This window comes from Eucalyptus grandis, chromosome 1, assembly GCF_016545825.1.
Source record: "Eucalyptus grandis isolate ANBG69807.140 chromosome 1, ASM1654582v1, whole genome shotgun sequence".
Classification (NCBI taxonomy): domain Eukaryota; kingdom Viridiplantae; phylum Streptophyta; class Magnoliopsida; order Myrtales; family Myrtaceae; genus Eucalyptus; species Eucalyptus grandis.
This window is the reverse complement of record NC_052612.1, coordinates 38608954-38622617: the sequence shown is the minus strand read 5'-3', so window position 1 is coordinate 38622617 and position 13664 is coordinate 38608954. Positions and strand designations below refer to the sequence as shown.

The following is a 13664-nucleotide window of genomic DNA, read 5'->3' as shown; positions in this document are numbered from 1 at the left end:
TTTTAAGAAAATAATAAATTAAATAAAATTCAGTTTTTGAAAATCTTTGTTGTTGAAAATATATTTTCATTTCAAAATTCAAAAAAACTCAACTGTGGGATTTTGGAGCCACTTTGTTGTTGAGAGGTTGAGCAAAAATCTCCACCGGCGGGAGGTTGAGCGAAAATCTCCACCGGCGAAACAAATTCGAGTTTCCGCTTTATAAATAGGGGGGTTTCTCTTCATGTTTAGAAGAGAGCGAAGGTTATTTTTCGTCAAAAATTGAAAAGTGAAGAAAATAAAAAAGAGGAGAAAGAGAGAGTACGAAAGCAGAGGAGAGTGTGCAGCTGCAGAGGAAAAAGTGAAAAGGAAAGGAAAAAGCCAAAGCAGAGGGGAAGAAGTGATGGGACATTTACTGTTCATCTTCTTCCCCACATTTGCTGCCCAATCGTGAGTTTCTCTTCACCCGCGCTGCGCTCGCATCGCCGGTCTCCACCAGCCATCGTCGCGCCGACTCACGACGACCCAAGTGCCGACGCCCAGCGACACCACCGCGCTTCTGCAACCCGCGACACTGCCGATTCCGAACCGGCCCACACCTCCGCTGTTGCTGCGTCCGCGACCACTCGGTGCCTGACGCCCGACGACCGCACCTCTGCACCAGCGAGCTCGTCCCGACGCCTGCTGCAACGACCACTGCCGCAAGTCTCCTCCCGTGACGCCAGCCTGCAGCACCGACGTCCTCCCCCGCTTTCCGTCTGCCGCCGGTGATAGCTCCGCCATTGCTCCCTATCCCGAGCCACCATCGCCCTGACGACCTCTCTGTTCGTGATCTACCCAGCCCCTCGCCGACGCTTGCTGAAGCTGTGCCGCTCCTGACCGCAGCAGCTCGAACCAGATCTGCACCACCTGTGCCCGCCTCTGCAGCGCCCAGACCTCCCGCGCTGCTCTGCCCCGACGCCGCGTCACCTTTGCTCGACCCGGTGCCCGACGATTCCCCTTTGCCGTCGCTGAGCACCACCAGAACCCGCGCCGGCCATCGCGACCTGCTGCTGCCCAGCGCGACGCCGGAGCTCCGAAGCCCGCCGCTCCTGCTCCGAGTTCCATTGCTGACCCGCGACGTCGGAACCGAGCTGCCACACACCCGTGAGACGCCACCTCTGCCGGACCATCACCGTACCTCCGGGAGCTCTCCACTGGTGCTCTGCCTCAACCTGAATCAGTCCCAGTAGCCCGACGTCCCTGTACCCGACGTTGCTGCTCCTCTGCTTGCTGTTGCGCGCCCGAACAGAGCCATCTGCTGCCTCTTCTGTTTTGCTGCAGGTCTGGTTACTGCCGAACCTCGCCGGAGCTCCAACGGATAGCCCTTGTTCCGAACGGCAACCCATCACCGAACCACCAGCTGCTCCTCGCCATTCCTCAAGCCAACCGTGAGTTGGACTAGGTGATTTTCTAGATATTTGATTTCATGTTTTGTTTTTATTCTAACTTGATTTATTTTGATTTATTATCTGATTAGGAAATTTGCCATATTAAGCCATGATAATCAAAAATATTGAACCGCGAGACAGCGGGTTAGATTTTGATTATTTCAACTTTTTATGACAAATTTATGGTTTGCTTTGCATTATTGACTTGCGTTAAAATATGTCATTGATATACATTGATGAATTATATTTTGGTGCATCATCATTATTTGCTCCTCACATATTATGCATATCTAGAATTTAAGTACTTAGGTCCATAGGCATTTTATATTCAAAGCTTTGCATTTTTTTAGATTCATGTAGAATTAGGATGATTTTCCTTTAATAAAACCAAAACGTAAAAAATATAAAATAAAATAAAAAAATTTGTTATTTAGGTTATATAGATTTCATAATGTCCACACCATATGTTGCACCTTAGTTAGTGGGTCGTAGGTTAATGTTTTAATATTCTCGTTGTGTAATTTTTTAATAAAAAAGCCGAAGATCAGTATTGCATAATTATTTTTAATAAGAATTATTAAGTCATTAAAAAAAGAACACAAAAAAGATCATTTCCTTAGTTAGTTAATAGGTTAATTCATATCATCATTATTTAGCATAGGTTGCATATATGCATTAAAAAATGAATCATAATCATAAAAGAGTATGCATGTAGAAATACAATGTCATTCATCTCATATCATGTAGCACATGCATAGTTAGGATTATAAAAATTAGATTGCATACATATAGTGATAAGTTTAAGTCATACCATATGAATTGCATCTCGCATGTCATTAAAATAAATCCATGCATATTAAATTTAGATTAAGATTGCATATAATTAACATTTTTTAAAAAAAAAAAAAGAAAAGAAAAATTAAGTGTCTTGTCATTTAGAAATCATGTTTAGGGCATGCATTTTTATTAGCATTTTCATTGAATGTTATTTTATTGATTGTGCACTCGCATGACCACTATTTGCATGTTAGTAGCTTAGATTTAAATTAATCAACATTGCCCGCAAAATAATTTTTTTTTTTAAATAAAAGGTACCGAAAGGGCGTTAGACTAATCTAGCGTAACCATGTCCCCGGACCTATTGAATCTCTGATTCGTAAAAATAAAGTATTCTCCCATACTTTATTTGGGTTTCTAATCAACCCTAATTGATTAGTGGCGGCTCCAAATTGAATAGAATTGCATGTTTAAATAGATTAATTTCAAGTCGCGATTGGTAGGACCTGGGAGGGTCCGCGCCAAGTCTTCAGACTTAGTAATCCATTAACCTAAACTTTAGGATTGCCCCTGAAAATTTAGGTCGCGACAGTTTGGCGACTCCGCTGGGGACAGAGTTAAAACTCATAGTGGACATAGGCCTGTTTTATTTTTTTTATTTTTTTAAAAAAAAATATTTTGTTTGGCAGCATGGAAACAAGGTACGCTCCTAACATGAAGTGTTAAATGTTTTTGCAGATGGGAGGTATAAGGGGGTAGTCTTTGCTAACCCTTGTTTTGCAGGTTGGAGTTAAGAATGAATGGTTGAACTATAGAAGTGTTGTTTGCAATTAAACTGTTGTGCATGTTTTATTGTTTTTAGCACTACACTATTGCACACACAAGCTGCTGCCGGACCTGGGCTGCGATAGGATTTTTAGGATGGTGTTGGGAATGATACTTCCTCTAAAGCGAGACTGCTATATAGAGGTTGACCTTCTCTTCCCCGAAAGTTCTTCATGGTGTTGAATGTGTTTGTCCATATCCGCGAGACTGCGTGATATTAGACATTCCATTCGACTGAGCCGGGGTTAGGAGGACCTGACACGTTAATGCGAGACTGCAACGGTCAGATCATCCTTTTAGCTCAATTTTGTTAAGCCATCTAGATAGAAATCGAGCCCCACATTTCATGCGTGTGTCTATGTGATTGTCATCTCTTTCCAGTAAAAGTAAGTTGTTTAAATTCTCGCTATTGCAATTTACTTACTTGCAATTTCGTTGGTCCATGACATTAGGTTTCGTTGTCGGTCTTATTTTATATGCAATGGGGAGATCCGATGTTCAATTCGTTCCAACTCCCAAGATTGAGCTCAGAGGGTGGTGGAACAATTTAAATAAAGAAGCTCGTATTTCTGAGTTGGTTCGACAGAACAAGAAGCTTCGGAAGACTGTGATCTCCCAATTGTATATAGAAAAGAGTCGCTAGATTTAAGAGTTTAATTCGAGCTTTATGATGTTATTTCAATTTCTTAGATTGATGTTTTAGGAATTTAATTTCCTAGGGAGTTATGTTAGCATTTTAAGTTGATGTCTTTGGAATTTGATTTCACTTAATAAAATAAGCGATTGACCGTTGTCATGGACCAATCTCATTTGTTATGATACTTACTGTATTATTTTTACATTGACAGGTGACAACACGGCTAATCCAAGATCACCAATCCTTACTCGTTCTTGGACAACAATGGCTGGCAACACCGAACAAACACGTGTTGCTGAACAAGCTCGTGTTGCTCTTGAATCAGAGATGAAGCAAGTCCTGAATGTTCTTGAGCAGCTCTCTAAGCAAATCGACTCTCTCCAAGCAAACATTGCCCCACAAGCTCCGCAAGTTGAAGTGGTGTTACCACAACATACTCCTGTGGCCGATTTGAGAGATAAAGAAGTGATGGACACCACAGGGCAACCAAGTGGCAAATTCGATTATTATGTAAAGTATTCAGCTCCTCCCAGCTCCTACTTCGACCCACGGGATATCATCCCAGATGGATGGGGTGGCATAGATGATCCCGCACCTCTAAAGATTGAGAGCTCTGATGATGCACTCAAGGGAATGACTAAACTATTCAAAGAGAATTTAGTGTTTGTCATCGACAAAGCTCGAGAGTAGGAAAATATTAATTATTTGCACACTCCTCTGCGCAGGAGTCTTTATTGCTTTCCATATTTGCATATTTGCATTTTCAATTCTAGCATTTCCCTTATTTCAATAATGTAATTTGCTTTTCATCCAATAAAATACATTGAGATTTTCATGTTTTAAGGGCATGTTGAAGTATACCAAACTAGCCCTGTGATGAAATCCTACCAAAAAGAAAACAGCAAGGAGCTAATTCTGAAGGCTAGGCTTCTTCATGTTCCCTTGAAAAAATTTCAAAATAAAATCATCTTCCAGCATGCATCTAATTTACCCGTTTGTTTCATTTAATAATTTGCTTTATGTTTCAGGTGCAGCTTTGCGCACATTTAAGGAATCTCTATGAGCTCCTTTGCAAAGAGGGGCAAGACATAGACACTTAACAGCTTTGACTTTATGATTTGATAGAGCATGGCCTTTTTGTCATTATAGAATGCTTCCACATGATATTGTGCAATTTGTCAATTCCACTTGAAATTTATCAAAATGGATAATTCAGTGAAAGATGTCGAATTACTTGAACATGCTAAATGAGGTGTGAAAGGCAAGCTTTATCCCATACACAGTCCCTTGTTTATACATTGTGAGGTGAGTATGAAAACGTCTTGTACTTCAAGGTGAAGAGTTTTCTTTGCGAAAAGTACGACAACTAAAATGACGAGGGCAGTTCATTTCTCTATCAATGAACCCTTGTTTAACCCCTCTTTGAGCCCAAATACTTGAAGAATTTCTTTCATACTACCCCTGTCAAGAACCACCCCACATTGGGGCAAATGGAGGTAAGTTGACATTGAAGGAGAAGGAAAATGAGTTGAAATTTTCTTGCTTTCACTTGAATCAATCTTCAAGTTGTGCCATTACATTGAATTCATGTGATAATTTAAGTGCCTTAGGATGACGAAGAGCAGTTCTTTCTTTATCCTACACACTTATATCCTTTGCATAGCCCACTTGAGCCTATGAATTCATTTCATGTCAAACCCAGTTGGTGATCATCCCCTACACTGGGGCAAGATGAAAGACAATCATTCGAATAGCATGGTCTAAAATGCTGATGAAAGAAAACTGTGTGAGTCCAGAGAAAATAAATGCAAAAAATAAGGGGCAAGAAAAAGCAGTGTGCCTGGTAAAAGCAAGGCCAATGCCCGTGAAAAGAAGAGAGAAATGACTGATGAATTGGGGGGCATGAAAAAAGAGCAGTGTGCCTGATCGATGCCTATCATCAAAGAAAATGATTTTGAGAAAAGATCTCCAGTTAAACAATCATTGGCATCAATGATAAACTCTTGAGCCAATAAAGAAATTTGTCAAAAAGACAATCCGTGGCGAAGAAAACTGGTGGTAATGTCAAGATGATCACCAACTCTTACCCATTACACACATCTTTGAGCCTAACGATCCTTTCGTTTCTCAAACCCAAGAACCAAGCCTATGTTACGTCCCTTACAAAGTCTCTTCAGATTAGGGCACTTGAATTAACATAGGAATTCATATGTTTTAAGCATTGCTCGAAGAAGTGCGAGCAAGATTATTTCTTTCTCATTTTGCAGGGTTCTTGACTTGTAAACCCGGAGATGATTACAGAATTGTTCTTTCAATTGCTTTGACTCAAAGAATCCCTTTGTTAAGCCATTGACCAAGCCCACATTACAATCCTTGTCAAAGACCTCTCAGATTGGTAAGATCGTACTGATTGCAAGAAAATTTGAACTCTTGTCAACAAGATGATGATAAGATTGAGTGATATATTCCCGCATCAATGGTCGGGACAAATAACCCCTCCTAAATGAGAGCGAGTGAAAAAGCAATTTCACACCAAAAGTGTCTCATTTAGCATGTTCAAGAGATTCACATTATAACTGAAAATTGTCCTTGTGATAATTTTTCCAGTAGAAGCTTGATAAAGCCATCATTGAATTTTTCCTCAAAGACCAAAAATTGGCTTTGAAACCCTGAGTTTGTTCAGTCATCTTGGTGCTTGATGAGAATTCCAAGTACCCATTTATAAAATATTTTCAAATGTCTAGTGTGAACTTCAGATATTTGAACCCTTAAATGCTTGATGTGACTTCCAAGTGTTTGTCTTTCCAAATGTCTGATGTGACTTCCAGATGTTTAGTAAAATATTTTCAAATGTCTAGTGTGAACTCGAGATATTTGAACCTTTAAAATGCTTGATGTGACTTCCAAGTATTTGTCTTTTCGAGCGTCTGATGTGATTTCCAGATGTTTTGAATTTTTAAGTACTTGATGCAATTTCAGGTGCTTGGGATTTGATGAGAGTCCCAAATCCCCAAAGATTTTTCTTGATTCAGTTTGATTTAGGCGACCGTAGAATGGTACGGGTCCTAAAACAACATTTATTGCTCTAACAGGCGACCGTAGAATGGTATGGGTCCTGAAAAGCGGTTTCCCCATTCGAGCGACCGTAGAATGGTACGGGTCCTGAAAAATCAATTCTCCGTCAAGGCGACCGTAGAGTGGTACGGGTCCTCGACAACACCTATTCCCTATTTTAAGCGACCGTAGAATGGTACGGGTCCTAGAAAGTGAATCCCGTTCAGGCGACCGTAGAATGGTACGAGTCCTGGAAGGTAAATCCCCGTTTAGGCGACCGTAGAATGGTACGAGTCCTAGACACAACCAAATACTGTCACACTGGGCAACCGTAGAATGGTACGGGTCCTAGGAAAATAGTTTCTTTGAAAAGTTATGTTACTATTTTAGGCGACCGTAGAATGGTACGGGTCCTGGACATGTAACACCGACTGCCTAGAACTACTCTATCCTTCTTGAAGGTAGGTTATTCCAGTGTGCTTGGGATCGATGAGAGTTCCGGATCTCTAAAGACTTTAAGCCTTTCAATTATCTGAAAAGATTTCCAGATGTTTGTCGGGTCTCGTAGGAATCATTTCACACCTGATAATACTTTTTGAATCTCCGATAAGTATGACAGGTACGTGTTCTTCTTTGCATTTGCATTTCATTGAGCATAGACACATTGAGATCTACGTTCTTGACCAAATCATTGCATTTACATTGCATTATTGCATGACCTTGCATTTCAAAAAGAATTAAATTTATTTGAAAAAGAGGTCATTAACATTTGCATATGCATTCCATATTCATTTTGCATTTTGCATTTCATTGAGCATAGACACATTGAAATATATGTTCTTGACCAAATCATTGCATTTACATGGCATTCTTTATTGCATGACATCGCATTTATTTGAGTCCATTTCTTTCCAAAAAAAAAAAAAAAAAAAAAAGGTCATTACAATTAGCATTTGCATATTCATTTTGCATGGTTTAAATTTAGGTGTCATTTATCTTTGAAGGAAACCTCTACGAGCTTCCCTTCAAAGAGGGGCTGTTGACACCTAATATTTTTTTTAAGAAAATAATAAATTAAATAAAATTCAGTTTTTGAAAATCTTTGTTGTTGAAAATATATTTTCATTTCAAAATTCAAAAAAACTCAACTGTGGGATTTTGGAGCCACTTTGTTGTTGAGAGGTTGAGCAAAAATCTCCACCGGCGGGAGGTTGAGCGAAAATCTCCACCGGCGAAACAAATTCGAGTTTCCGCTTTATAAATAGGGGGTTTCTCTTCATGTTTAGAAGAGAGCGAAGGTTATTTTTCGTCAAAAATTGAAAAGTGAAGAAAATAAAAAAGAGGAGAAAGAGAGAGTACGAAAGAGAGAGAGTGTGCGGCTAGCAGAGGAAAAAGTGAAAAGGAAAGGAAAAAGCCAAAGCGAGGGGAAGAAGTGATGGGACATTTACTGTTCATCTTCTTCCCCACATTTGCTGCCCAATCGTGAGTTTCTCTTCACCCGCTGCGCTCGCATCGCCGGTCTCCACCAGCCATCGTCGCGCCGACTCACGACGACCCAAGTGCCGACGCCCGCGACACCACCGCGCTTCGCAACCCGCGACACCGCCGATTCCGAACCGGCCCACACCTCCGCTGTTGCTGCGTCCGCGACCACTCGGTGCGACGCCCGACGACCGCACCTCTCGCACCAGCGAGCTCGTCCCGACGCTGCTGCAACGACCACTGCGCGCAAGTCTCCTCCCGTGACGCCCGGCCCTGCAAGCACCGACGTCCTCCCTCGCTTTCCGTCGCCGCCGGTGATAGCTCCGCCATTGCTCCCTATCCCGAGCCACCATCGCCCGACGACCTCTCTCGCATTCGTGATCTACCCAGCCCCTCGCCGACGCTTGCCGAAGCCGTGCCGCTCCCGACCGCAGCGGCTCGAACCGAGATCTGCACCACTGTGCCCGCCTCTGCAGGCGCCCGCACCTCCGCGCTGCTCGCCCGACGCCGCGTCACCTTTGCTCGACCCGGTGCCCGACGATTCCCTTTGCCGTCGGCTGAGCACCACTGAACCCGCGCCGGCCATCGCGACCTGCTGCTGCCCGCGCGACGCCGAGCTCCGAAGCCCGCCGCTCCTGCTCCGAGTTCCATTGCTGACCCGCGACGTCGGAACCGAGCTGCCACACACCCGTGAGACGCCACCTCTGCCGGACCATCACCGTACCTCCGGGAGCTCTCCCCACTTTGTGTCTGCTGCCTCAACTGAATCGGTCCCGTGGCCCGACGTCCCCGTACCCGACGTTGCTGCTCCTCTCGCTTCTTTGTTGCGCGCCCGAACAAAGCCATCTGCTGCCTCTTCTGTTTTTTGCAGGTCTGTTCTTGCCCGAACCTCGCCGGAGCTCCAACGGATAGCCCTTGTTCGAACGGCAACCCATCACCGAACCACCAGCTGCTCCTCGCCATTCCTCAAGCCAACCGTGAGTTGGACTAGGTGATTTTCTAGATATTTGATTTCATGTTTTGTTTTTATTCTAACTTGATTTATTTTGATTTATTATCTGATTAGGAAATTTGCCATATTAAGCCATGATAATCAAAAATATTGAACCGCGAGACAGCGGGTTAGATTTTTGATTATTTCAACTTTTTATGACAAATTTATGGTTTGCTTTGCATTATTGACTTGCGTTAAAATATGTCATTGATATACATTGATGAATTATATTTTGGTGCATCATCATTATTTGCTCCTCACATATTATGCATATCTAGAATTTAAGTACTTAGGTCCATATGCATTTTATATTCAAAGCTTTGCATTTTTTTAGATTCATGTAGAATTAGGATGATTTTCCTTTAATAAAACCAAAACGTAAAAAATATAAAATAAAAAAAAAATTTGTTATTTAGGTTATATAGATTTCATAATGTCCACACCATATGTTGCACCTTAGTTAGTGGGTCGTAGGTTAATGTTTTAATATTCTCGTTGTGTAATTTTTTTAATAAAAAAGCCGAAGATCAGTATTGCATAATTATTTTTTAATAAGAATTATTAAGTCATTAAAAAAGAACACAAAAAAGATCATTTCCTTAGTTAGTTAATAGGTTAATTCATATCATCATTATTTAGCATAGGTTGCATATATGCATTAAAAAATGAATCATAATCATAAAAGAGTATGCATGTAGAAATACAATGTCATTCATCTCATATCATGTAGCACATGCATAGTTAGGATTATAAAAATTAGATTGCATACATATAGTGATAAGTTTAAGTCATACCATATGAATTGCATCTCGCATGTCATTAAAATAAATCCATGCATATTAAATTTAGATTAAGATTGCATATAATTAACATTTTTTAAAATAAAAAAAAAAAAGAAAAGAAAAAAATTAAGTGTCTTGTCATTTAGAAATCATGTTTAGGGCATGCATTTTTATTAGCATTTTCATTGAATGTTATTTTATTGATTGTGCACTCGCATGACCACTATTTGCATGTTAGTAGCTTAGATTTAAATTAATCAACATTGCCCGCAAAATAATTTTTTTTTTAAATAAAAGGTACCGAAAGGGCGTTAGACTAATCTAGCGTAACCATGTCCCCGGACCTATTGAATCTCTGATTCGTAAAAATAAAGTATTCTCCCATACTTTATTTGGGTTTCTAATCAACCCTAATTGATTAGTGGCGGCTCCAAATTGAATAGAATTGCATGTTTAAATAGATTAATTTCAAGTCGCGATTGGTAGGACTGGGAGGGTCCGCGCCAAGTCTTCAGACTTAGTAATCCATTAACCTAAACTTTAGGATTGCCCCTGAAAATTTAGGTCGCGACATAGGCTTAGTTTTCTTATTATTGCTTGAGTTTAGTTTTCCTACGTATTGTTCCACTTTAATAGCCATCCGCCGTATCACTATGTATCATTTCGTCATGGCTCATTAGTCTCTTTCCATAGTATTTTTGATGTGATACTAAGGTAGGGATTACAGTAACTAAAATATAGCCTATAATTACTAAATTATTGAAGCTGAGCACTAAAGGTGCCTATGGATCATTTGGAAGCTTAATCGGAATGAATCGCTATGATCTATCAGTGTAACCCTCGGATATGTGACAAAAGCTTATTCTTTTCATTAATTGTGCTTAGCCTACAATGTTTAGCCGTGAACCAAGCGAATGATTGGAGATCTTCTCCCGTGGCACAATTAAATTTTAGAAATGAAAATGAAAACGGCATGGGATAGCTAAACGTGGGTAAAGTACAAGATTCTTTTTGAAAGGATTTACTTTTTATATTTTTTTAATTTTGGATCTCCACCGGCTCCACCGGCTCCACAGCAAATGAAAGTCATTCCTCATGAATTTCTCAATACATACAAAATAAATAAATGTTTTTCCACAACAAATTTATATCAAATTTAAATCGGATTGAGTTGCGCACTAACGAAATGGACGGCAAACCTCCGGGGGTAGAAACGGCGAACCTCTGTGAAGAGTAATTTTCTTATTATTATTTTTTTAATACCATTTGCAGTAGTGATGATGAAGTTAAAAGTATTTATGCTTGTGAATATAATTAAGTCGAGCAGTTGCTACCTAATATAGCAAAGCCAAGGAGTTCCCGTGGATTTGAGCGGAAATTGATTTTTAAATATTATATTTGAAATCCGCTTTGCTGTTTCATTACATTTATTTATCCAAACTTAAAAAAATATTACATGACAAGTATTACCAACCCCACTTAATAACCCCGCGCAACCCCACTCTGCGGCAGGACCCCTGCAAATTAAACTGTTAATTCGATTTGGTTAATAAAATTTATTTAATCTTTTTTTTTAATGTTTTCCACTCCATTGTCTTTAAGGTAGGTCCTAAGGGAAGCGGGGTCTATTATCTCTGTCCTGAAAGCATAATGGTCTCAACGGGCTTATGTAGCATAAAACTCATATAGAGAATCATACAGAGAAGAGAAAATAGAATCTTGGAATGAAGAGAAAATAGAATCCCAGTGCTCCTAAGAGCACTGGGCATATTGAGTGAATATGACTCAGAGAAGAGAAACTAGAATTCCAGTTCCATCAAATAGACGATACATTTTTTTATCAAAAGAGTTTCCGTAGACATATAAAGCATATTTGTTTCCATATTCCATTTAAATGGACAAAAAGATAAGCATGGGTTGGTGCGAGTTTGTCATGAACTATATAGGTTACCATCTGCCGCGGTGGCTCCGTTGGGTAGACTCCAGACTTCCACGTAGGAGGTCTAGAGTTCGAAGCCCCTCCAACGCAAGTTGCAGGGAGACTGACGGATCATTTGGCTACTTACCCGGGGTGCGTGGGTGGTGGTTTCCTACGTGTCTCCCCAGGGTTTACTTCCCAGCTGTCGGCTGTGCGGAGGTTCCCTGGGTCACCAAAAAAAAAAAAAAAAAAAAAGTTGATTTAAGCGAACCTCGCTCCCTTTGATCCATTGTTGTTAACTTACTTGTTAAGTAATATAATTTGTTATAGCAAAACCCTCATTAGAATATAAAATCGTTGTGGAAAATCATTTATTTATTTTGAATGTACAGATTAGTATTTGAAATAAAACCATTTATAATAGTTCCGATGATTAGATGCATACATGATAGTCAGTACAAGTAATATCTCACGAAATTATCATGTACTTCGCCGTCCAGAGTGGGCATATTGCCCCATTGTCCTAAATGTTTCTTTGCGAGTCTCTTTATCCTCACAATTATCACTTAGAGCTATACTTGGCCTTCTGGAATAAAAGTAATTCAAAAGGCAGCATTTGGTAACTTGCCCAATAGCAACTTATTTTATTCTTTTGTTCTCGAAAGTGAATTTGGAACAAAAATACATTTGGTAAACATTTTATTCTCAAGAATAAAGATCCGTTTTTTTTTTTTTTTTTTTCGGTTCCCAAAAATAGATATGAAATAAAATCAAGAAGTAAATTGTTTCTTTGTTTTCAAGAACAATTCCATAATCAAAACCCGAACTTATTTTTCTTCTTTTTCTCTTTTTCTTCCCCATAATCGGTCATTGGCCACTGTCGGCCACCACCACTGGTGGGGGTTGGCAACTAGTTGGGCGAAATCTGACAAAGCTCGTTGGAGCCTCACTTGGCCACCACAAGCCTCACTAGGCCACCGATGAGACTAAACCTTGTCCATGTGGTGCGAGGTCGACCTTAACCTGGCTTGGCAAGGCTAACCTCGCACTACCTGGGTGAGGTCGAGCCTCGTCGGGCTGGGTGAGACTCACCTGGCTACCGGTGAGGCTTGACCTCGTCCAAATTTGGTGAGGCCTAGGCTTGCAATGGCTAGGCGAGCCTTCGGCAAACTTACCGGACCTCACCTTGGCCTGGCAAGGCTCTAGCAAGCTTGCCAAACCTTGTCTAGCCAATCTTGGCCACCGTCATCACCAGCCACCAGCCACAAAGAAGGAGGAAGAAGAAGAGAAAATGAAAAATAAAAAAGAAAAAAATAATAAAAGTATTAAAAATTAAAAGAAAAAACATTTATGAGTCCTACCAAATGCAATTCTATTTCGAGAATACAAAGTTTTTGCAGTTACCAAATGCCTTGAAATGTTTAAAAATTATTTTTGAAAACAGAATATAAATGAATCACTTCTAAGCGAAAATTGTTCTCAAGAGTAGAATAATTACTAAATGCACCCTAAATTACTCTCCACTTCCCCTTTCATTCATCTTTTGGATCTTTATTTTCAGTTTTCCGTCTCGTAACAGAAGATGCACGAAGGATTAATGGCTCGGCTAAAGTTGGTATGGAAGGAGAGGTAGGCCGTCCATTGAATCAAGCTTTGTGGCATGTATTAGTTCACACTTCATGCTCACCATTTGGCATTTTCCAGCAGTAAAACAGGTGTAACCATGAATCATATGCCTTGCAATGAAAATCAAATGGAGCTTGCAATATGCACTGCTGGAGATAGA

The 13664-nt window shown here is 40.4% G+C and overlaps 1 protein-coding gene across 1 annotated transcript; it reads right to left on the bottom strand.

Annotated features, from left to right (window-relative positions):
- Positions 1-391: 391 nt before the first annotated feature.
- LOC120286655 (uncharacterized protein DDB_G0282077-like) lies at positions 392-8900 on the bottom strand. The gene is made up of 2 exons (XM_039299015.1): positions 8701-8900; positions 392-1112 (listed from the first exon to the last, which is right to left on the bottom strand). Exons 1-2 carry the CDS (start codon positions 8898-8900, stop codon positions 392-394), a joined length of 921 nt encoding a protein of 306 aa, XP_039154949.1.
- Positions 8901-13664: the final 4764 nt, after the last annotated feature.

Coding starts and splice junctions, on each gene's coding strand:
- LOC120286655 (XM_039299015.1), bottom strand. CDS start 8,900: ATGGTCCGGCAGAGGTGGCGTCTCACGGGTGTGTGGCAGCTCGGTTCC. Junction 1,113..8,700: donor GGGCACCGGGTCGAGCAAAG/GTGACGCGGCGT, acceptor GGTGTGTGGCAG/CTCGGTTCCGACGTCGCGGG.